Source organism: Canis lupus, chromosome 11 (assembly GCF_011100685.1).
Source record: "Canis lupus familiaris isolate Mischka breed German Shepherd chromosome 11, alternate assembly UU_Cfam_GSD_1.0, whole genome shotgun sequence".
Lineage (NCBI taxonomy): Eukaryota > Metazoa > Chordata > Mammalia > Carnivora > Canidae > Canis > Canis lupus.
In genome coordinates this window covers 67,842,529-67,867,385 of record NC_049232.1, presented here as the reverse complement: position 1 = coordinate 67,867,385, position 24,857 = coordinate 67,842,529, and the positions used below count along the sequence as shown (strand labels likewise).

The window sequence follows — 24,857 nt, the reverse complement described above, 5'->3', positions numbered from 1 at the left end:
AGTCGTGTGTTCACTGAACCTGCCGCGGCCTTTTTTTCTCCTCGTTCTTACCCCGTCTATGCAAAGACGCACTTGAGTGCTCTTTCCCCAGGACACCGCGCTGAGCGCAGCCTCGGGCTTCTCCCCCCGCCTCGCTCCATCCCTCCCGCTCCCCGGGCCGGCGGGCAGGGGCCGCAGTGACCCACGGGAACGGCCTTCCCCCTCCCGCCTCCCGCCTCCCGCGTCCGCGCGGCCGAGCCTCCGGACGTCGCCGCTCAGGACCCTCGGGGAGCCTGGGCGCCGCTGTACGGCGGAGCCTCGGCAAGATGGCCGCGCCCAGCCAGCTGCCCAAGGGCGGCGCCATGGCAGCCGCGGGCCCCGCTGAGGGCGCGCTCCAGCGCCGCCATGTCGGCCTCGGCCTGCGAGCGGGTGCTCACAAAGCCGGAGGGCGTGGGCCGGAGGGGGAGCGCGGGGACGGCCGAGGGGGCCGGGCGTCCCGCCGAGATGGCTGCGTCCCAGCCGGGGGGCAGCGCCGCGGTGAGCGCGGGGCGGGCGGAGGTGGCCTAACGGGGGTCGGTGATGGGAGGGTGACGGTGGCGTCCGTGACCCGCGATCTGGGAATGGGCGGCGACGCGGGAGGACCTCCTGGCGGGGGGCTGCGGGGTCCCCGGGTGCTGCAGCTTATGGAAATCCGTGCTGGGGGTAGATGTGCGGTGACAGGGATGTGGGGAGGCCAGAGGATCAGAAATAGGGGCTCTGTGGCGAGTCACAGACTGGGGAGGTATGTGGCAATTTGTGATGTATATGAGAGCCCAGTGATTACTGTGCCTGTGGTAGGTAGAGACTGGAGTGAGTGAGTGTGTGTGTGTGCGTGTGTGTGTGTGTGTGTGTGTGTGGTAGAGACTGGAGTGAGTGTGTGTGTGTGTGTGCGTGTGTGTGTGTGTGTGTGTGTGTGGTAGAGACTGGAGTGAGTGTGTGTGTGTGGTAGAGACGGGAGTGAGTGAGTGTGTGTGTGGTAGAGACTGGAGTGAGTGAGTGAGTGTGTGTGCGTGTGGTAGAGACTGGAGTGAGTGAGTGTGTGTGTGGTAGAGACTGGAGTGAGTGTGTGTGTGTGTGTGTGGTAGAGACGAGTGAGTGAGTGTGTGTGTGGTAGAGACGGGAGTGAGTGAGTGTGTGTGTGTGTGTGGTAGAGACTGGAGTGAGTGAGTGTGTGTGTGGTAGAGACTGGAGTGAGTGTGTGTGTGTGTGTGTGGTAGAGACGAGTGAGTGAGTGTGTGTGTGGTAGAGACTGGAGTGAGTGTGTGTGCGTGTGGTAGAGACTGGAGTGAGTGAGTGTGTGTGTGGTAGAGACTGGAGTGAGTGTGTGTGTGCGTGTGGTAGAGACTGGAGTGAGTGAGTGTGTGTGTGGTAGAGACTGGAGTGAGTGTGTGTGTGCGTGTGGTAGAGACTGGAGTGAGTGAGTGAGTGTGTGGTAGAGACTGGAGTGAGTGAGTGTGTGTGTGGTAGAGACTGGAGTGAGTGAGTGTGTGTGTGCGTGTGTGTGTGTGGTAGAGACTGGAGTGAGTGAGTGTGTGTGTGGTAGAGACTGGAGTGAGTGAGTGTGTGGTAGAGACTGGAGTGAGTGTGTGTGTGCGTGTGGTAGAGACTGGAGTGAGTGAGTGTGTGTGTGTGTGTGCGTGTGGTAGAGACTGGAGTGAGTGTGTGTGTGCGTGTGGCAGAGACTGGAGTGAGTGAGTGTGTGGTAGAGACTGGAGTGAGTGAGTGTGTGTGTGCGTGTGTGTGTGTGTGGTAGAGACTGGAGTGAGTGAGTGTGTGTGTGGTAGAGACTGGAGTGAGTGAGTGTGTGCGTGTGTGTGTGTGTGTGTGGTAGAGACTGGAGTGAGTGAGTGTGTGTGTGGTAGAGACTGGAGTGAGTGTGTGTGTGTGGTAGAGACTGGAGTGAGTGTGTGTGTGGTAGAGACTGGAGTGAGTGTGTGTGTGCGTGTGTGTGGTAGAGACTGGAGTGAGTGAGTGTGTGTGTGGTAGAGACTGGAGTGAGTGTGTGTGTGTGTGTGTGTGTGGTAGAGACTGGAGTGAGTGAGTGCGTGTGTGGTAGAGACTGGAGTGAGTGTGTGTGTGTGTGTGTGGTAGAGACTGGAGTGAGTGAGTGTGTGTGTGGTAGAGACTGGAGTGAGTGTGTGTGTGCGTGTGGTAGAGACTGGAGTGAGTGAGTGAGTGTGTGTGCGTGTGGTAGAGACTGGAGTGAGTGAGTGCGTGTGTGGTAGAGACTGGAGTGAGTGAGTGAGTGTGTGTGCGTGTGGTAGAGACTGGAGTGAGTGAGTGTGTGGTAGAGACTGGAGTGAGTGAGTGTGTGTGTGCGTGTGTGTGTGTGGTAGAGACTGGAGTGAGTGAGTGTGTGTGGTAGAGACTGGAGTGAGTGAGTGTGTGCATGTGTGTGTGTGTGTGGTAGAGACTGGAGTGAGTGTGTGTGTGCGTGTGGTAGAGACTGGAGTGAGTGAGTGCGTGTGTGGTAGAGACTGGAGTGTGTGTGTGTGTGTGGTAGAGACTGGAGTGAGTGTGTGTGTGGTAGAGACTGGAGTGAGTGTGTGTGTGCGTGTGGTAGAGACTGGAGTGAGTGAGTGTGTGTGTGTGGTAGAGACTGGAGTGAGTGTGTGTGTGCGTGTGGTAGAGACTGGAGTGAGTGAGTGTGTGTGTGGTAGAGACTGGAGTGAGTGAGTGTGTGTGCGTGTGGTAGAGACTGGAGTGAGTGAGTGTGTGTGTGGTAGAGACTGGAGTGAGTGAGTGCGTGTGTGGTAGAGACTGGAGTGAGTGTGTGTGTGCGTGTGGTAGAGACTGGAGTGAGTGAGTGTGTGTGTGTGGTAGAGACTGGAGTGAGTGTGTGTGTGCGTGTGGTAGAGACTGGAGTGAGTGAGTGTGTGTGTGGTAGAGACTGGAGTGAGTGAGTGTGTGTGCGTGTGGTAGAGACTGGAGTGAGTGAGTGTGTGTGTGGTAGAGACTGGAGTGAGTGAGTGCGTGTGTGGTAGAGACTGGAGTGAGTGAGTGAGTGTGTGTGCGTGTGGTAGACTGGAGTGAGTGTGGCCACGTCAGGACGCCCATTAGATGTCCAGGTGAGGACTGGGTAGTTAAATGTAGGAATCTATTTTTCAAATATTTTATTTATTTATTTGAGGAGGGGAGAACCAGTAAGAGAGAGAAAGCACAGGCAGGGCGGGGTGGGGGAGGCGAGGCAGAGGGGGAAACAGACTGCCTGCTGAGCAGGGAGCCCCGTGTGGGGCATGATCCAGGGACCCAGGGATCGTGACCTGAGGCTAACACTTAACCAGCTCAGCCACCCGCCCCTAAATGTATGAATCTAGAACTCTGGAGAGGTTTGGGCTGGAGAATCCAAGTGTGAAAGGCATCAGCATAAAGATGGTATTTAAAGCCACAGGATTGGATAAGATCACTTAGGGAGAGAAGGCAGAGAAGAAAAGAAGACCAAGGACAGAGCTCTGGGTCACTCTGACATGTAGAGGTTTGGTAGAGAACAGGAAAAAAAAAAAGGAGAAGGAGAAGGAGAAAGAGGAGAAGGAGAAAAAGAATGAAGAGTAGTAGCTACTGAGATATGATGAAAATTGTAAATGTGGGGTCAAAGAAGCATAAAGAAGAAAAATTTTCAAGACAATGCAACTTGTGTTGTCACAGTTGTGTCCTATGCTCTTATTAATCCCAGACACATGACTACAGAGAATTTGACTTTGGCAAGATTGTAGCTCAATGGTTATTTTGATTGATTAGAGCTTTTTTAGTGGAGTGATAGGGATAAAATCCTGCTGGAATGAGTTGAAAGAATGAAGGTAATGAAGTAGAGACAGCAAGTATAGACAACACCAGGAGTTTTGCTGGTAAAAGAGCAAATAAATTGACATTGGATGGGACATGGAATTAAGAAATGGTTTTCATGGGGATCCCTGGGTGGCTCAGCAGTTTAGCGCCTGCCTTTGGCCCAGGGCGTGATCCTGGAGTCCCGGGATCGAGTCCCGCGTTGGGCTTCCTGCATGGAGCCTGTTTCTCCCTCTGCCTGTGTCTGTGCCTCTTTCTCTGTGTCTATCATGAATAAATAAATAAAATCTTTAAAAAAATTTAAAAAAAGAAATGGTTTTCATTAGATGAATGATATTAAGGCAACTTTGTATGTCAATAGGAATGATTGAGTAGAAAGGGAAAAAATAGGTGGTACAAAAGAGAAAGAGGTTAATTGCAGGGGGTGAATTCCTTGGGAAGGCAGTTGAGGATGGGAGAAACTGGCCTTAGGTGAGAGAAGGGATGCTTTTCCCATTTTTTTTTAAGATTTATTTATTTATTTATGATAGACATAGAGAGAGAGAGAGAGGCAGAGAAACGGGAGGAGGGAGAAGCAGGCTTCATGCCAGGAGCCTGACATGGGACTCGATCCCGGGACTCCAGGATCGCGCCCTGGGCCGAAGGCAGGCGCTAAACCGCTGAGCCACCCAGGGATCCCCCACTTTTCCCATTCTAACAGAAAGGAGACAGATGATAGGGATTCGGAAACATTGGTAGCATTGGTGGTAACAAGGCAAGGGAGTTCTTATCTACTTGCACTTATTTTTTTCTTTGAAAGCTTAATGTGAATTCATCAGCTTCGAGTTGGAAAGGAGGAGATGCTGGAGATTTCAGAGAGAAGGAAGGCAATGTTTGGAATAACCATCTTGGGAAGAGGGATAAGAAATTCTCAGTAGATGCCCATTTGATATGTGTTATAAACCTGAAGTGACTCGAGGCAACACAGATGTTTGATTTTTCTCTCTTGGGATGTTCAGCTGTAAGGTTCAGGCAGAGATTAAGAAGGAGAGTTGGGTTTGATTAAGTTTCAGGCTGTGCTAAGTAAGTATGGTGGAGAAGAAGAGGGGTAAGGAAGTTAAAGCCGTTTTCCATGTAGTGTGTGTGGTGTTAGAAGGAAGAATCCAAACAAGATAGAAGAAAAGTAAGGCTGTGCCGTGATGGAAGATTGTGGAGAAGTAGTTAGGCTCAATGGATATGGGGGCTGAATGCATTTGAAGTACTTAGAGTAAGTAAGCTGGCAGCGTAGGAAACGATGGTCCGAGGATTGGACGTTTTAAGTAGAGAGGTGCTGTAGTGGTGGGTGGCAAGGTCTAAGGCATGGATGGGTGATGAGTAGGTGGCTGAGTTTGAGTGCTTTTGAAAAGATTGTTAGAATCAGGAAAGAGGAAGGCCAGGGTGTGGACTGGCTCTTCTACATCGATGCAGAGGTGGTGCAGGGCCTGTAGTGAAGACGAATATGGTGTCCACGTTTTCAATGAATGAGGCAGAATTACTGTGCACAAAAGTTGACCTAAGTGGCCCCAAACAGCTGTCCTTAGAAAAGCTTGCTTGCAAGGTTGACCTTTGGCTGATGTCTGAGAACTTAGACTTGAGGAGGCTTTCCACAATTCCCAGAAATGATGAGAGTGGCTCACTGTGCCTAAACTATGTAAACAATGTGGTTTATGCCAAACTCCTGAATCCTTCCGGGAATCGAGGATTTTTGTGTGTGCCCGGCAGGGAGTGCCTTTGAGTGCCATTGAGTCTCTAACACGCTTCCTTGGGAAACAACATGTTACACATGTTCTCACAGCTTATTTTTGGAGGAATCAAGTATGTCCTGTGTGACTTCACTGGAAGAGGACTCTTGGATACTTGTGCCTGGTTTAGACATTATCCCGTACACTTTTCCCTTAGCTGATTTTGCTGTGTGTTCCTTAGCTGGACTTAAATCATAGCTACAGATACAACTATGTGCTGAGTCCTGTGAGTTCTTCTAGTGAATCATTGAACCAGAGGGATAATGGTTTTAAGTCTGGTGATACCCTAAACATGATAGGGATTTTGAAGGATGTATTGAAAATGGTTAAAAGTTATCATTTACCTCATCTTCAGGGCGTGAGGTAGACGAGTCATGGTTGGGCTGAAACACACTCTGCCAGAGAGCATTGTAAGGGAGCAGGATTCTCAGGAGACAGTTAGATTTCAGGTAAAGCAAGCAGGTGAAGGGACTGGCTAAAGAGGTTGAAGGGATAGTGCAGTTTGCTGGCAGTGGTTAGGATTTTCTGTGGAGGCCACCATTGGTGGAGTTCTGTTGTTGGTGGCAGTGATTGGGGATTGATAGGATAGGGATTTGGGGTCAGAGATAGAGATCAGTGTGTTCCATGGGTATCAGTAGTTGAGGGAAACATGTGGGAATATGTGATAGAATGTCTGGGGGTGATTTGGTAGATCTGGTACTGTTAGTGATTGGAAACTTTGTTGGGATCAGTCATTTTGGAATTACAGCACTGATTTGGAGGCCAGTGGCAATCAATGATGGGGCTTATTAAAAATCAGTGACTGTTGAAATAAGTCAATCGGAAAAGGACAAACATTATATGGTCTCATACATTTGGAGAATATAAAAATTAGTGAAAGGGAATAAAGGGAAAGGGGAGAAAATGAGTGAAAATATCAGTGAGGGTGACAAAACATGAGAGACACCTAACTCTGGGAAATGAACAAGGGGTAGTAGAAGGGGAAGTGGGTGGGGGGTTGGGGTGACTGGGTGATGGGTACTGAGGGGGGCACTTGGCGGGATGAGCACTGGGTGTTATGCTATATGTTGGCAAATTGAACTCCAATAAAAAAAATAAAAAAAATAAAAATCAATGACTGGAGCTCTATGAGGTAACAGATTGGTGACATATGCAGTTAATTGGTGGTCTTTGGAGGTAAGGGGTCATTTTTCAATGTGAAACAAATATGTTTAAACAAACATTCTCCAGTAGCTGTGTCATCCAACTCTCACCTGCCTAATAAGAGGAGAATCTTTAACATGCTTTAATTTCTCCCCTGTCCCACACCGGTACCAGTTATATTCCTGCTTATTTTTCTTACATCACACCTCTTGATTTTAAGGATACTTTTATAACAATGGTAGGAGAACATTATGAAGTTACTTGGATGTAACTAGACATTAGACTGGTTTTATTATTCATAATTCTTTCTTGTATATTATATCTTTCCCAATCTTGAAATCTTTATTCTAATATACATTTCCTTCTTTTAAAAATCACTCATTTTCTTCTCCTCCTTCTCTGTCTCTTTCCTTCTCTGTATTTCTTTTTTTAATTTTTTTTTTATTTATTTATGATAGTCACAGAGAGAGAGAGAGAGGCAGAGACACAGGCAGAGGGAGAAGCAGGCTCCATGCACCGGGAGCCTGATGTGGGATTCGATCCCAGGTCTCCAGGATCGCGCCCTGGGCCAAAGGCAGGCGCCAAACCGCTGCGCCACCCAGGGATCCCTTTTCTCTGTATTTCTAAAGTACGTAGGTAATATACTTTCTGCATCCTTACATGTCTAAAATACATTATTTTTGTTTCCAAACATGAATGATCTTTTGGCTGGTTATAAAAATCAAGGGTCTCAGTTCTTCTACCTCAGAACTCTATCCCATCATCTTTTGTTATAGAAGAAAAGATAAAGACTAATGATTCTGTTTGGTTTTGATAATTTTCTTTCTCTCTGATGATGGTATAATTTTTTTATCCTCTTGAATAAACAAATTTGCAAGTGGAACTGTCTTAGTCATTTTGGGCTGCTACAACAAAGTACCATAGACTGAGTAGCTTATAAACAACAGAAATTGATTTCTGATAGTTCTGGAGGCTAGAAGTCCCAAGATCAGGGTGCCACCATGGTTGGGATCTGCTGAGACCTTCTGCCAGGTTGCAGACTTCTTGTTGTGTCCTCACATGGCTCTCTTTGCTTAATCCCACTCATGGAGACTACCCACATGCATTCATCAAATTCTAATTACTTCCCACAGGCCCTGCCTCCTAATGCCATCACATTGGAGGGTAGGTTTTCAACATATGAATTTTAGTGATACACATTCAGTCCATAACAGGGATATTTCTTTTTTCCGGTTTTTTTTTTTTTTTTTTTAAGATTTTATTTACTTGTTCATGAGAGACCCAGACAGAGAGAGAGGCAGAGACACAGGCAGAGGGAGAAGAGGCTCCATGCAGGGAGCCTGACGTGGGACTCGATCCTGGGTCTCCAGGATCAGGCCCTGGGCTGAAGGCGGCGCTAAACCGCTGAGCCACCTGGGCTACCCAGAGACATTTCTTAATATGATTTTTGTCTCTCAAAAAATGCAGAATTGGGTAAATAATTAGTATCTTATATAACATCATGATCAACACTGAATGGTTGAGGTAAGAGTAAATCATTATTATCTTGTCCAAATTACCCATTAATATGGATAATGGTAGACTGAATAGGAATATTGCGATTTCAGGGATCGGTAACATTCAAAGATGTGACTATGGCCTTTACCCAGAAGGAATGGGAACAACTAGATCCTGCTCAGAGGAGCCTGTATAAGGATGTGATGCTGGAGAACTACAGCAATCTTGCCTCAATGGGTAAGGACAATTCTATAATAATGCAAAATGTGTCCACTGTGATACCTTCTCTCTGAAGTTTTTTATAAGTTTGGCCTTGGTTATTATGAATCAAGGAGTTTTAGCCCCTTTGGGTATGTTATTTGTGCCTGTCTCCAAAATGAAGGATCTACTTAGATGGGATACGTGGGCAGCAACATTGTGAAATTTCAGAAGCCATGTATTCTTTTTTTTTTTTTAAGAATCCATATATTCTTTATTTTCTCAAGGTTCTGAAGTCCAAGTATTAGGGCTTGATTTCTGGGATGTTTGTTTTCCTGACACTCAGTTTCCCATTTCTCATGATCAGGGTATCAAGCTCCCAAACCAGACATGATCTCCAAGTTGGAAAAAGGAGAAGAGCCATGGTTGGGGAAGGGCAAAAGACTTCAACAAGGTGGTCCTGGTGAAATAGCAAGATCCAAGCAAATAGGAACCAATGGAAGTAAGTTTCTAGTTTTTCTGTGTTAACTTTGGATTCAATGAATAATTTAATTTTAATATCTTAAAGATCCCAGACCCCTTTTTCCTAACCAAGAGTAGCAGTTGAAAAATATCAGAATCTCCTGGGGGAAGAGTTCAAACTACAAAGATTCTCTAGCCTTAGAGATTTGAATCTCTCTTCTGTCTAGGAACCTCGTCATGTGTGAGGTTTTCATATTAGGTGCATTATAGTTCTAAGTCATGGGAGTTTGCTTATACACTTGTATCAGTTAGCTTCCACTAAGTTATGCTCTATTAAGGAATGACCCCTAAATCTTAGTGGCTTCCAGCAAGAAAGATTTGTTTCTTGCTCATGCTGTAGCCCTATTCCATATTATCCTTTGGACCTACACTGAAAAACCAAACCCTATTTGGCAAATTCTGGTCTCATGGCAGAAGAAAAGAAGAATGAGTAGAACCACTTGATTCTTAAAAATCACTGATTAGAAGTGGTAGATATCTCTTTCTGCTCACATTTTATTGGTTAATTGGTTAGAGCAGATCACTTAGCTACTCCTAAGTTCAAAGGGTAGGAATGTATAATCCTTCCACAGTGAGGATTAAAGTGGCCATGCAGTGGGTCTGGGAGGTACAATCTTTCCATAAGGAATGGTAATACTGTCTGCCACACCACTCATATTATGTTAGGAAAAAAGGTGAAAACCAGAGCTCTGAACCTTTGGTTCGGCCCTTCAGATGCCTAACTGACCCTTTCTTACAATTGTCTGTCCTCATCCATGCTCTCCATCACTCGGCTTCCAGAAGGAGCAGTGACCCCTCTTGTCTGTCCTCAGAATCCCATTACTGCTTTCCTTATTTAAACCAGTGCTGTTTTTTATCTTCTTTTTTTTCCCCCTAATATTTACTCTTTTTTTTCTCCCTTCATCTATCAAACTCTGGGACTCCATGGTATCATATTTCTCTCCTTATATGTTCAAACCTTCTTAGATCCATCTTCTTTCCAAATTTCTTGGCATGATGCTCCCCTGCCTTCAGTGACTTTCCAATTTCCACCTTTAATTGTGAAATGTTCTAAACCTGTTGCCTATAGTGCATCATTATTTCCATTAACACCCTAACCTAAGCAGTCAAATCCCACAGAATTCATACCTATATGTAAATTTCTGGCTTAAAAAATAACCACTGCTCACCTTCCAGTGCATATTTTAATAGTTTTGGTCAGCATGAAATTCTTCCCTACCTGGCTTGAATTATACCACTTAAATCTGGTCTTCTAAGTGCTTCTTTATATTTATTTCACCAGATTCTCTTCCTTTTCACTTTGCTGAAGTGTCCCTAAGGTTTTGTCTTCTACTATCTGTTCTTATTTTTTTCCTACTGTATTTCCCTCAAAAGAATCAAGCTATTTATTCTATACTGGTAACTTTTATTAAGGTAAATTTATCTTGTTCAGATAAATCTCCAATTTCTTCACATTCCTCTCGTATTTTACCTGCTTATAAGAAAGCTCAATCTCAGAGTGTCAGAAATGGAAATCTTTGTCTTTCTTTCTAAATTAGAGCTTCCTTTCACCTTCCCTATTTTTATCAGGGTCTACTTTGATTTTAGGCCTGTCTACCATGGAGTTCCTGTGAATCTCTGCTCTCTGCCTTCTCTTTTACTGTCCTCTCTTTAGTTCCTGGTTTGTTTTCTTCAGTTCTCACAGACAGCAACCAAATCAGGTTTATATTATCTCATACCTAAATTGCTCTAATTCTTAGACTGATTTGTTGCATCTATTTTTTGTTTTTTACAACTCATCTTAGATGTTGCCACCAAACATTATAATATTCAGTTATTATTTATATCACTATTGTCTCCCAAATAAAAGAATGTTTATCATATATTTTTTATATATTTAATACTACTATATCTATACTTACAGAAATTGATCTTTTACTCCACAGGAACAATTTCATCTCTTAAGAGTCCTCAATGAAAGGCATAGTATTTCCTGGCTTATACTGAAATGCCATAACTCTTTTGTATTTGATCCCAGTTTTCACTTTATCCATGTAATGTTCCTTTATGACCAAGGCAACTGTTCAATTTCTATCTCTTTCTTTCTTAGAGACTCACATCTGCTTCTCTCTTTGAGTCTGTTTAATTCCTACCCTAAAGCCTTTTTCTTTTTCTTTTTTTTTTTTAAGATTTTATTTATTTATTTCTGAGAATACACAGAGAGGAGAGAGAGAAGCAGAGACACAGGCAGAGGGAGAAGCAGGCACCATGCAAGGAGCCTGACATGGGATTCGATCCTGGGTCTCTAAGATCAGGCCCTGGGCTGAAGGCGGCGCTAAACCGCTGAGCCACCCGGGCTGCCCCGTTTTCTGCTTTTCCATGCACATAACTGGAAAAAGTCACCTCAAAATGGAAGTCTCAACTCTTAAGTTTTTGGATTTTTACATATTTGGTATTTACACTTGAATTTCAATTCTAGATTCTTAGGAGAGAGAATGTTATTGGTCTATCTGGGACCCTATGTTTACCACTGTCCAGTCAATTGTTTTCAACCAGGGGTTTGATCATACGGTTCACATGTGGTTGCCTACATTTGTTGGCATGGGTGGTGGTCTCAGAGAAAGAAGACACACACTGGGAAGATATCTTAAAATATGTAATTGTGTAATGTGTGGAGGGAAGGATATGAGCAATCACTTAAGTCTGGGAATAAGCTTAAAATTTATAATTGGTAATTAGTAGAGTAATCTGGCAGAAACAAAAGTATGCTTCATAGCAAACTGTTAGAAAATAAGCCAGCCACATGTGTATGTTGTAAATCCAAATGGTGTAAAGTCTGTTTACTTATCTCATTACTATCATTGCACTACTTTTATCATGGTTAAAGCATTGGGGAACTCAGAGAAACTATAGGGTTCTTATTTTGTTTTTGAGGGTTTTTGTTTAGTACAGCAGTGTCATTATTATATTGGTCATTGGTGGTAGCAGTGTAATACCCTTTCCTGCTTATTCCCTTAGTTATCGATAAGCTGCTCAGTATTTCTTGGTGGACTTACCTTATTTTCTCTATTTTGGCTCTTTGGAGTGCAATAACAAATAACAACAATAACTTGAACTAGCCTAAGTAAATAGAGAAATTTATTTTATTTTATCATTTTTAAATTTTTTTTTTTTAAGATTTTACTTATTTATTCATGAGAGACACAGACAGAGAGGCAGAGACACAGGAAGAGGGAGAAGCAGGCTCCGTGCAGGGAGCCTGATGTGGGACTCAATCCCAGGTCTCCAGGACCATGACCTGAGCCGAAGGCAGGCGCCTAACCGCTGAGCCACCTATGCGTCCCAAGGAATTTATTTTAATGACATAAGTTTATCTCTTGTAACCTAAAGGCAGATACTTCAGCCAGACCCTACCAGGGACTAGAACTAGGAACCTGGAAGCCATCAGGGATTGGAGTTATGTAAATGGCTTTTTTGAGGACATGTCATCTTTTTTTGTTTGTTTGTTTGTTTTTTGTTTTTTTTGTTTTTTTGTTTTTTTTGACATGTCATCTTATATCTCTGCTTCCCTGTAGTTATATGCTTCATTCTTTGTACTGATGAACCTCTGTTTACACAGCGAAGATATGACTTTACTATTTCTTTTTTTAAAAAAGATTATTTATTCATGAGAGACACACACAGAGGCAGAGACATAGAGGGAGAAGCAGGCTTCTCACAGGAAGCCTGATGTGGGACTCGATCCCCAGACTGGGATCATGCCCCAAGCTGAAAGCAGACACTCAACTTCTGAGCCACCCAGGCATCCCTGACTTTACTATTTCTTGTCTGATATCATTGTAAAATCCAGTGGGGACTAACTAGAGTCTAAATTTTTAGGAGGAAGGCTCTTACTGGACACCTTGGCATGAACCAGATGTATCTCCAACTGTGACCATGGAGAGCTGAATGGATATAGTGCAGGCTATGGAGCCAAGTGCTGTGGATGGATTGACTATTATCAGAGCTGGGAAGCTTGGGATGAGGAGAAACTTCAAAAAATATCAACTACTGTCACAAGCTCTTTTAATTTCATCTATTACCTAGTCACTCCTTATGTTTATTTCATCTTCTATCCAGGTTGCAAGGTCATATTTATAAACAGGCAAAGTTTTGTCTAATTACTATTATCAGTTAACTTTTCTTATTTTTACTATATCACTTTCCCCTCAAGCCCAAGAGGGGACATTTGCACTTAATATTTCACTCACTTTGGGATACTAGGCTTAATACAGATTCAGTCCCACAATAGGGCATTTCTTTTATAAGTTGTATTCCAAAATATGAGAGGACAAAGATTCACAAGAATGCCATATTGAATTACATTTTAGATGGCGTCCAGCAAGATAATGACCAGCTAGCAAACCACCAGGAATCTCAAAACAAACTCCTTAAGGAAGTTGCATTCAAGAAGAAAAGTCTGACTAAGAAGAAAGGCCATGAATGTAGTTCACTGGGGGAAAAAAATGTGAGTACAAAACATGTTCCTTCAAAAAAAAAGCTTAAAGATTCACATGGAAAGAGTCTAAAACAAAATTCAGACTTACCTGGTCATATAAGAAACTATGCAAAAAAGAAACCTAGCGTAGCTAAAGAGCACAAGAAATCATTCAGCCATAGCTTACCTGATACAAAGAAAGACAAAAATCAAACTGGAAAGAAACAAAAATTATCCAACCGTAGCTTATCTAATAAGCGTGACAAAACTCAAACTGGCAAGAAACATGAGAAATTAGCTCATCCCAGCTCATCCCATACTAAACAGGACAAAATTCAAACTGGAGAGAAACACGAGAAATCGTCCAGCCATAGCTCATCTCCTACTAAATGTGAAAAAACTCAGACTAAAGCAAAACCCTATGAATGTAATCAATGTGGGAAGGTTCTTAGCCATAAACAAGGACTCATTGACCATCAGAGAATTCATACTGGGGAGAAACCATATGAATGTAATGAATGTGGAATAGCCTTTAGTCAAAAGTCACATCTTGTTGTACATCAGAGAACTCACACTGGAGAAAAACCATATGAATGTATTCAGTGTGGCAAAGCCCACAGTCATAAACACGCCCTCACTGACCATCTGAGAGTTCACACTGGGGAAAAGCCCTACAAATGTACTGAATGTGGGAAAACTTTTAGACACAGCTCAAACCTTATTCAACATGTGAGATCTCATACAGGTGAGAAGCCCTATGAATGTAAGGAATGTGGAAAATCCTTTAGGTATAACTCATCTCTTACTGAACATGTGAGAACTCATACAGGTGAAATACCATATGAATGTAATGAGTGTGGAAAGGCTTTTAAGTATAGCTCATCTCTTACTAAACATATGAGAATTCATACAGGGGAGAAACCTTTTGAATGTAATGAATGTGGGAAAGCTTTCAGCAAGAAGTCACACCTCATTATACATCAAAGAACTCATACTAAGGAGAAGCCCTATAAATGTAATGATTGTGGAAAAGCATTTGGACATAGCTCATCTCTTACTTACCATATGAGAACTCATACAGGTGAAAGTCCTTTTGAGTGTAATCAATGTGGGAAAGCCTTCAAACAAATTGAAGGCCTTACTCAACATCAGAGGGTTCATACTGGGGAGAAACCCTATGAATGTAATGAATGTGGGAAAGCTTTTAGCCAAAAGTCACACCTCATTGTTCATCAGAGAACTCATACTGGGGAGAAGCCTTTTGAATGTAATGAATGTGGAAAGGCTTTCAATGTGAAGTCACAACTTGTTATACATCAGAGATCCCACACTGGAGAGAAACCCTATGAATGTAATGAATGTGGAAAATCTTTCAAACAAAATGCATCCCTTACGAAACATGTGAAAACTCATTCAGAAGAAAAATCGCATGAGTGAAATTAATGTGATAAATCTTTTAACTCAAGTAAAGGTTTTATTTAAACTTAGAAATATCCTGAATCTTTTTTTTTAAGATTTATTTATTTATTCATGAGACACACACACACACACACAGAGAGATAGAGAGAGAGAGAGAGAGAGAGAGAGAGAGAGGCAGAGACACAGGCAGAGGGAGAAGTGGGCTCCATGCAGGGAGCCTGATGTGGGATTTGATTCCAGGCCTCCAGAATCATGCCCTGGGTTGAAGGCATTGCTAAACTGCTAAGCCACCTGGGCTGCCTGAAGTATCCTGAATCTTAAGGATGGTAGAAAATCTTTAATAAGAAGTCACACCTAGTTACACATGAGAGAATTTAAAAATGAATCTTATGTAGAAGCAATGGATGGAGAGTTTAAACTTGATACCAACCTTTTATAGAAAATACTGTTTTAAAAATACTCAATTATTAGTTATTTATATATTCAGACAAAAACATTTAAGAATCATCAATAAGCTGCATAAGCAGACATATGCTGACAATTCCTAAGATGCTTGAATGTGTACTTAAATACCATACATGAGAATTGAATTTCCAGATCTGTTAATTTCCATGTATAAGTGTGTCTGGCCACTGGTATGAGTCTCATCTTTGATATTATCACCTAGCTCTTTCTTAATGTCTTTGTAGGCATCTACATCAGCTGCAAACTTTCTAAAAGTTATTTATGTAAGACATATTAACACAAAATTAAGAGAAAATGTAAGAAAGCGAGGATACACAGGTGCTAATAGAGACATCATTCCCTAAGTGAACAAAATTGTTAAGTGAAATAAGCAGGTTGTTGAACTCTGTGTATAGGTATAGTATGTTCCTACTTATGTACAAAAGGTTATGTGTTTACCTGTTTCTCTGTGTGTGTGTGTATGAATGTGGAAAGGCTTTATATATATTTGTATGTGAATAGACTTGGTTCGAAAAAATATAGAAGAAACTTTATAGTGGTTGTCATGAGCACAGGAGTACCAGAATGGGGGCTGGGATGGGAGGGAGACCTCCTTTTTATTGTATACTGTTTGAATTTTTAAATAACGTACATGTATTATTTTCACAATTAAAATCTTTTTTAATATGCACACATCAGCACTGATTAAAATTTTCACTGAGATCGCTCCATGGTGTTGTGTGATGAAGTAAAAGTATGCCTATTATGAAGGGTAATGAGTCTGAAGATATGGTATTAAATGATACTGAATTCACAAAGACTTTTCCTATAAAACACATATCTTTTTATTAAAATAATGAATTGCAACTATAATTTAGCACCCTGTTTCTTCTCTATGCCATATTTTTAGAAGACTGAAGATAAATTGTGATTGCAGGTGAATGAAAGTGATTTTCTGAACAGTCACTTCATTTTATCACAAATTCAGAACACTTATATACAAACATCTCAATCTGGGATTTCAAATCTATTGCAACAAATGCCACTACTTACTGTTCTTGCTCAATAGCAGACATTGTTATGGATTATTGCTCTCTTTCTGAGTGAACCTAGACTTGGCCTCAGAGTTACTCTTAAGCATGCATTCCAGAAGGTACTGTGAATCAATTTGGGTTTGCACATGAGACCTATTTTCCACTATATACCTATTTATTATCATTATTATTATTAAAATGTATTTATTGTTATTTTTAAATATTTTATTTATTTATTCATGAGAGAGAGAGACACACACACAGAGGCAGAGACCCAGGCAGAGGGAGAAGCAGGCTCCATGCAGGGAGCCCAGTGCGGGACTTGATCAAGGGACTCCAGGATCATGCCCTGGTCCGAAGGCAGGTGCTAAACTGCTGAGCCACCCAGGGATCCCTTAAAATTTATATTTTTAAATATAAACCTTATTTATATTAATATTATATTATTATTGTTAGAATTTTATTTATTTATTTGACAGAGGGAGAGAGAGAAAGCACAAGCAGGGGGAGTGGCAGGGAGAGGGAAAAGCAGAGAGCCCAATGTGGGGCTCAATCTCAGGACCCTGGGGTCATGACCTGAGCTGAACCAGACTGAAAATGCAGTCTGAAAGCCATTTTCCATCAGTAACTTAACCTGACCTGCCTTCAGCTGAATGATGTTTAACTGACTGAGTCATTCAGTGCCTCGTTATTAATTTTTAATCATAAATCATAGACAAAAATACAACGGAATTATTTTAAATTGTTACACTAAAAACAGTAATATAAGGACAAAAATGATTTTGTAATATAAGGTAATAATATTTGGCATATATGTCACCTTTAACATTTTCACAGCACCTTCACTAAATTACCTCATCTGTTCTGCAGAATCAACATATGGGTCAATAAGCAAGATTTTCTAGTGGTTAATTCTGCTCAATAAATATTTCACCTGAGGGGATCCCTGGGTGGCACAGCAGTTTAGTGCCTGCCTTTGGCCCAGGGCGTGATCCTGGAGGCCCGGGATCGAGTCCCACGTTGGGCTCCCGGTGCATGGAGCCTGCTTCTCCCTCTGCCTGTGTCTCTGCCTCTCTCTCTCTCTCTCTCTCTGTGTGTGTGACTATCATAAGTAAAAATAAATAAATAAATAAAATATAAAAATAAAAATAAAAATAAATATTTCACCTGAATATGAGTCTGGAATAAAGATAGATCCTCAACAAATATGTGATTAAGTGCCATCTTAGCAAATATTTCCCATTTAAGTTTCTGCCTTCCTGATTTCCTCATTTCAGAGAATTAATAGATATAAATGTAGAGAATGAAACTGTGTGTGCCTGTGTGTGTGCACATGTGCATTGAAAAAATCAACTTGGATGTTATAACCTCATTTCCAAGTAACTTATTTAATCTCAGGAAAGGAAAATGCAGTCTGAAAGCCATTTTCCATCAGTAACTTTTAACCAGGTGGAAGTCTGGTACTATCCACAGCTATGGAAAATCTGTACTTTTTATAAGGATAAAACAGTTGCATGTTACGGCTATGTTAAATTTCCCACACCTCTTGGATAGTCATAAATATAGGTATGCCTGAGCAGTAGAAATGAATGCTGAAAGTCATCCTATGGAGTAAGAAAGGAGTTAAAAGTTAGCATTAATAAATGAGCAAATGATGTCTAAAAGATTATTGGAGGAGAACGATACAAGAAAATGGACATACAGAGGTGAGTCTAAATCAATGATAGCAGGTATCAAAATTGTCCACAGGGTTTGTTAAAACAAGACTTTAGAAATGGGCCCCACCCACAGAGTTTCTGATTCAGGAGGTCGGGACAGGGGTCTGAGATTTTGCATTTTTAATAACTTACCAGAAGATGCTGATACTGCTGGTCTGGGGACCACGCTTTGAGAAACATTGATTTAAATCATTGTTGAAGTAAATTTTAGAAGTATTTAAAAATGTTTTTGAGATATCTCTTTAATATAAAGGTCATATTTATATACACAAATACATGTGTTGGAAAATGCATACTATCATCATCATTATGTGGACTGTGATTCTTTCATGATTGTCAGTTCAAGAGTAAACTTGATGTTTTTCTAAATAATTTTTCTATTTTCCTGAATTAATTTTATTTTGTTGTAATGAGTTTTCATTACTGGACAAAATCACACACACACACACACACACACACACACACACACACAATGACCTGAAGGCACTGGAGAGTGAATAAAAGTATATTATGGGAAAGAGGTGAAATTTGGAAAAGGGAATGTGGGAGGGTAGATCACAGCTTTTAGCCTGAGGACATGCTGAAGTTGGTATGGCAGAGGGGGGTAATTGATAGAAAAGATTCAGTTTTTTTGAGATGATAAAACCACAGGACTGAGTTCAGGGCAGTCACAGCCACTTGGAAAGTGAGAGGAGAATGCCAGAAAAGAGAGACTCAAAGAGGGGACAATCTAAATTCTTAATAAACTCTGCCCAAATCTCTGACTAACCCCTGGACCATGCATATTTGGCACAGACTCCTAATGCTTCAATTAAAGACAAGAGAACTGAGCTTTTATTTGTGCCACTGCCCCACAGACTCAGTTTTAAGTTTGAGCTCAACCATGCTAATTCCTTGATAAAAATATTAATACTCTTCAGAGAAGTATACCAGAATCCAAACTCTCACAAATTATCATTCATATATCTAGGGTATAAGAAAAACTTACTTGACAGTCAAAGAATTATGAAATTGTGACCCGATTTCAAGAAAAGAGACAACCAGCCCAGAAGTTGGAATGAGCATATGAGGATATTAATATGATTATTATAATGGTGCTTAATGATATAAAGATATGCTCACAGTGAATAAAGATTTTTTTTTTAATTAAAGAAATAGAAACTATGAAGGAAAACCAAAAGACCATTCTGGAACTTAAAAAAAAATACAATGATTCCTGAAATTTAAAATTCATTGGATAAGCTTACCAGCAGAATGAAAATGGGGAAAGAGTCATTGAATTTGAAATCACTCAGTAGAAATGATTCAAAGTGAGGGTAATATGACTGAAAAGTTAGGAAGAAAACCTCAGTCACCTGTGGGACAGACAGTAACAAAATGTTTTGAATATGTGTAGCTGAAGTTCCAAAAGGAGAACAAGGAAAGAATGGGATACACAAAATATTTGAAGATACAATGGCTGAAATCTTCCCCAAGTTGGTAAATGATATAGATGTACTGATTTGAGAATCTCAGTGAACTCTAAGCAGGTTAAGTGTGAAGAAAACCATGATTAGGCACATCCTAGACAAGCTGCTAGAACCTAAAGATAAAAATAAAACCTGGAAAGCCAGGGGGAAAAACAACACATTATATGTGATGGAAACAATTCTAATGATTGGTGACTTACCACCGGGAGGCCAGTATACAGTAGGTCAGTATCCTTAAAGTGATGTGTAAAAACAAAACACAAACTCTTCAATATTGAAATCTATATCCAGCAAAAGTATCCTTCAAAAATGAAGGTGAATTAATGGCATCTCAAATAAAAGAAGTAAGAGAACCGTAATATTTTTCAGGTTGAAAGAAAATGATACCAAATGGCAACTCAGTTATTTAGGAAGCACTGAAGAGTGTTAGAAATAGTAAATATATAAGTTAATATAAGACTATTTTAACCTCATTTCTTTAAAATGTTAGGATTATTTTAAAAAAACTTTCTTATGTGGATTGTAAGGTGTTTAGATGCAATACATGTATCAATGGTAGCATAAAGAATGGGAGCAGACCTATAATGTAGAAAAGTTTCTAATTGTGTGTGATTTGATACAATATCAACTTCAAGTAGACCATGAAATTCAGGAATGATAGACCAATCCCTAGAGAAACCACTGAAGAGTAAATCAAAGAGGTATAGCCAAAAACATAACAAATTATGAACCTCTAAAAAGTATCTTAAAATTCATAAAGAAAATAGGAAGGGAGATACAGAAGAAGAAGATCAAAGGAGACAATACAAATAATAAGATGGTGGACCTAAATCGAATCTTAGCAATAATTACTTCAAAAGTTAGTGGACTAAACTCTCCAATGAAAAGGCAGAGATTTTCATATTGGGATATAAAAGCAAGACCCAATTTTATGCTCTGTACAAGACCTAGACTTTAAAAAGACCCAGATAAGTTAAAATTAAATGGATTGAAATGTCATATAAATAGTAAGCATACAAAGGCATGAATGGCTATATTAATAGCAGACAAACAGACTTCTTAACAAAAGTATTAACAGAGATAAATAAGGCCAATTTAAGAAGATTAAAGGATTAATTCCTCAGGAAGACCTAATGTTTATGAACAGTTATGCACCAAAAACAGAGGTTCAAAGTACAAGTAGCAGAAATCAAAAGAACTAAAGAGAGATAGCAATAATTTCAGAATCATAATTGGAAATTTCCCCATCCTTCTTTAGACAGCTCATAGAACAGCTAGACAGAAAAATTAGTAAAGATAGGGACTCCTGGGAGGCTCAGTCAGCTGAGCATCCAACTCTTGATTTCAGCACAGGTCATAGTCTTGGGGTCATGAGACCTAGGTCTCTGTGCTCAGTGGGAGTCTGCTTGGGATTCTTTCCCTCTGCTCCTCCCCCACCTCAGGCACATATTCCCTAAATAAATTAATTAATTAAATCTTTTAAAAAAAGAAAAGTTTGTAAAGATATATTACCTGAAGAACATTATAAGAAGCCTTGACCTAATCAGAGGTCAAAAAATATGCTAGACCACAAAGCCAGTCTCAGTACATTTAAAAGAACTGAAATCATGCAGCCTATGTTCTCTGATGACAAAATTGTGGTTGGGTCCTCTGGAGGTGGATACTGAGAGCTGGGTGGATTAGATGATAACTAAAAACCAATACCTATGCGAAGAAGGAGGAAAAGCAAGATTGGACAAAGGAAGACGTTTACATAATTGCTGGCCCAACGAAGCCTCTGCCAACCTGGTGAAGAGCTCTGGAGTTTTTCCCCCTCACTCTATTGGGCCTTTATACCCCCACTGTGCTCATTCACCAGATACAGACTACCCTGTGAAGGGTGTGACCTTGGGTGTGGCAGCTTTTTACAAGTGAGGCCTACTTTCAAGTAGCTGACAGCTAGAAGTGGTCTTCTTATTGCACCCCTCACAGCCAAGCAGCAAGTCCTTCCTTGAAGAAGAATCTGGATACACAACTCTATGTCTATCATAATACATCCCTGGCTCTGTTCATATACATAGTACTTCCTCCAAAGTACCTGAATCCCTTTTTGCCTGGGAAGACATCAGAAGAGAGGTAGATTAGTGGGATAAACTACAGCTCCTGCTGCTATAATCGTCCCAGGGTCATAACAGATAATTCATCATCTCACTTCTCCACTATCCATTCTCAGCTACCTCTGCTGACATAAGACACTGGCCATTACACCCTTCTCAGATCTGAGTACATTTATGGTCACAACTGGGCAAGGGGTACTAAGTATCACTCGGTTCTGTTTTCTTCCCTGCCCACATTGTGTGATAACAGGCACCTTCTACTGACATCAGAGTTACTCAATTCTTCTAAGATAGTGATACCTCCTCTTGCCTGCTGGTTCCTGAACACAAAGAGCTCAGAGTATTTAGACACCAACCTGAAGTTCCTGTAGGGGATGCTGATGTAGCAGTGGTGGTTGCCATGTGCTTGCTCATATCTGCTGCTCCTGAAAGTACCACTTGTATCTGAAAATGGATATTTTCTAAACCCACTTAATTCATGATTTGATGGTTTTGACAGGTTCTACCTCATAATGGGTAGTTCTGGTGGAGAAGTCACTTAGTGTCCCATAGTCATGCATTCTGTCTTTACCAGGATACGACAGCTTGCCGGGAGATGTTTTACAAAAGTTTCTAATCCTCCACTGCAGATGGCCTGGTCTTGGTCCAAATTTCCAGGAGCCTATGTTGTTCTACTGGGGCTTGACACAAACTCCACATGGCCTCCGTTCTTGCCACCGATACCACCAATACTAAGGGTTAAATAAACATCAGCTGAATATGTAATGTGAGGGTCTATTTCTGGACTCTGTTCCATTTATCTATGTATCTATCTTGATGCCAATATCACATTAAATTGATTCCAGTAACTTTATACTAAGTTTTGAAGTCAGGTAAAGATAGTAAGCCCTCCTGCTTTTTCTCTTTCTTTCTTTCTTTCTTTCTTTCTTTCTTTCTTTCTTTCTTTCTTTCTTTCTTTCTTTCTTTCTTTCTTTCTTTCTTTCTTTCTTTCTCTTTCTTTCTTTCTTTCTTTCTTTCTTTCTTTCTTTCTTTCTTTCTTTCTTTCTCTTCCTTCCTTCCTTCCTTCCTTCTTTTTTTTTTTAAGATTTTACTTATTTATTCATGAGAAAGAGAGAGAGAGGGAGAGGGAGAGAGAGAGAGACAGACAGAGGGAGAACAGGCTCCATGCAGGCAGCCCAACATGGGACTTCACGCCCTGGGCCGAAGGCAGAGCTAAACTGCTGAGCCACTCGGGCTGCCCTGTTTTTCTTTTTTAAAGTTGTTTTGGCACATAGTAAATTTCAAGAGTATTGCCAAATTGTCTGCCTCCCATCTACATGTATGTGTGAGTAACTCCAGATTTGATTTCCTTATATGGACTATTATCAATTTTAAAAATGTTAACAATATGGAAAAGTTCATTGTTTAATTTACATATCTTTAATTATTATTGAGGTACTTGTCCTTTTTTTCTATTGAATTTTTTATCCATGTCTTCATAATTGTCCGAAGACATGTGGTTTCTTAGGAAACAATTCCGTCTTTGACCTGCTTAAATTCTCTTGTATGTTACAAATACCAGCTTATAATCTGAATCCTCATCTTTATCTCCTTTAATGTGCAAGCTTCTTGAAAATTGGTATTACTTTGGTGTTTCTACTTCCCCAGTTCATGTTTATACTTGCGGTAGGGCTCTGTCTTTACCATTACTATGAAAACAGTCCCTAAAAAGACCATCTTGCTCTTATCAAATCCAAGAGACATTTTTGGAGGTCCTTATCTTAGTGGGTTTTTAAAAAATATTTTGTTTATTTATTCATGAGAGACACACAGAGAGAGAGAGGCAGAAACACAGGCAGAGGGAGAAGTAGGCTCCATGCAGGGAGCCTGATGTGGGACTCGATCTCAGGACCCCGGAACCCCGGGACCCTGGGACCCCGCCCTGAGTGAAAGGCAGATGCTCAACTGCTAAGCCACCCAGGTGTCCTATCGTAGTGGGGTTTTGGTTGCATCTGATGTTTGATTCTTCCCTCTTCCTTGAAATATTTCACCATTGATCCTCTGACACCCTCCCTCTCTCCTCTGTTCCCATCATCAGTTCCTTTTTCTTTTATCCCTCACCAGTTGAGATTTTCCAGGGCTCTCCCCTTGTTTTTTCCATTGTATATGCTTTCCCTGATTGATTGCCTCTCCTTTCTATAATAATCTATATGAACCACTAGTTTTAGATTCATTTTTATTATAATTTGGTTGACTGGAGGCAATATTTGTATTAGAAATTTGTATCAAAGTAAGTAGGTATCACATATTTACACACACATTTATTTTTATTTATTTTTTATTTTATTTTATTTTTTTTTACACACACATTTACACACAGCTATCACGTATTTACACACAGCTGCACGTAAGATTCCATGCCTTTTTTTTCTCCTGAGGTACATAACGCCATTTCCATGGATTGTCTGGCCAGGTTTCCTTTCACCTTATAAGCCAGCTGAGAGTAGAGTGGAATATTGAACAGAACATCCCCCCACCCCCACAAACACACAGTGTGATTAACCTGGAGTATTTAGAAAGTAAGAATTGTTTTCATTGTTTGAGTAAGATGAAAATACAAAATGGACAGCAGGCCAGATTTACCTCAGGGCTGTAGATTGCAGACCTCTGAATTAGATTATACATGTAAAAGGGCACTAATTCGGGGCCTCACAAAGCTTAAGAGGCTCCCCTGGTTTTGGCATGGAATATCCCCCAAAGTAGGAGTGTGTGGGAATTCCTAACAGAGGGAACCACCTGAACAAGGATATAGAGTTGGGATTAGTCTGCTATCAGGTATGTGAGAAGTGGTATATATCTGCTGTTTTTCTGTTGAGACATCCCTTCACCTTGTTTTCCTGAAAACTGCTCCCCTTCCCAGACTCGGGTTTTAAAATCATGTCCTTTGCCTTTCTGAGAGCCCCTTCCCACACCCCCACCATTACCACCCAGTCCCTGACCAAGGTAGTTACCTCCTACTGTGCCCCCACAACACCAGTCATGCCTGTCTGGCCACTGATCACACTACATTGTCACTCTCAAATTCTGAGCTCCTTCCTTGCATTACCAAGCATGACAATAATAATTGTGTGTGAGTGATGCAATGAATGAGCCATACATTATGATGGAAGACTCAGTAGACTTGAATATGTATTAAACAACAACAAAAAAAAGGGAAACTAAGCTGATTCTGACACTCTTGCCCTGAGTAGCTATCAGACCACAGGGGAGAAAAGACAAACACTGCAAATCCCAGTGCCAGGCAGTGATGACCGTGATAGA

At 41.1% G+C, this 24,857-nt stretch overlaps 1 protein-coding gene across 1 annotated transcript; it reads left to right on the top strand.

Moving 5' to 3' along the window:
* Window positions 1–364: 364 nt before the first annotated feature.
* On the top strand, window positions 365–15,969 carry ZFP37 (ZFP37 zinc finger protein). Its single transcript, XM_038553127.1, has 4 exons — window positions 365–516; window positions 8,312–8,438; window positions 8,767–8,901; window positions 13,271–15,969. The coding sequence occupies exons 1-4, from the start codon at window positions 385–387 to the stop codon at window positions 14,812–14,814; spliced, it is 1,938 nt and encodes a 645-aa protein (XP_038409055.1). The 5' UTR covers window positions 365–384; the 3' UTR covers window positions 14,815–15,969.
* Window positions 15,970–24,857: the final 8,888 nt, after the last annotated feature.

Coding starts and splice junctions, on each gene's coding strand:
- ZFP37 (XM_038553127.1), top strand. CDS start 385: ATGTCGGCCTCGGCCTGCGAGCGGGTGCTCACAAAGCCGGAGGGCGTG. Junction 8,439..8,766: donor CAGCAATCTTGCCTCAATGG/GTAAGGACAATT, acceptor TCTCATGATCAG/GGTATCAAGCTCCCAAACCA. Junction 8,902..13,270: donor GCAAATAGGAACCAATGGAA/GTAAGTTTCTAG, acceptor ATTACATTTTAG/ATGGCGTCCAGCAAGATAAT.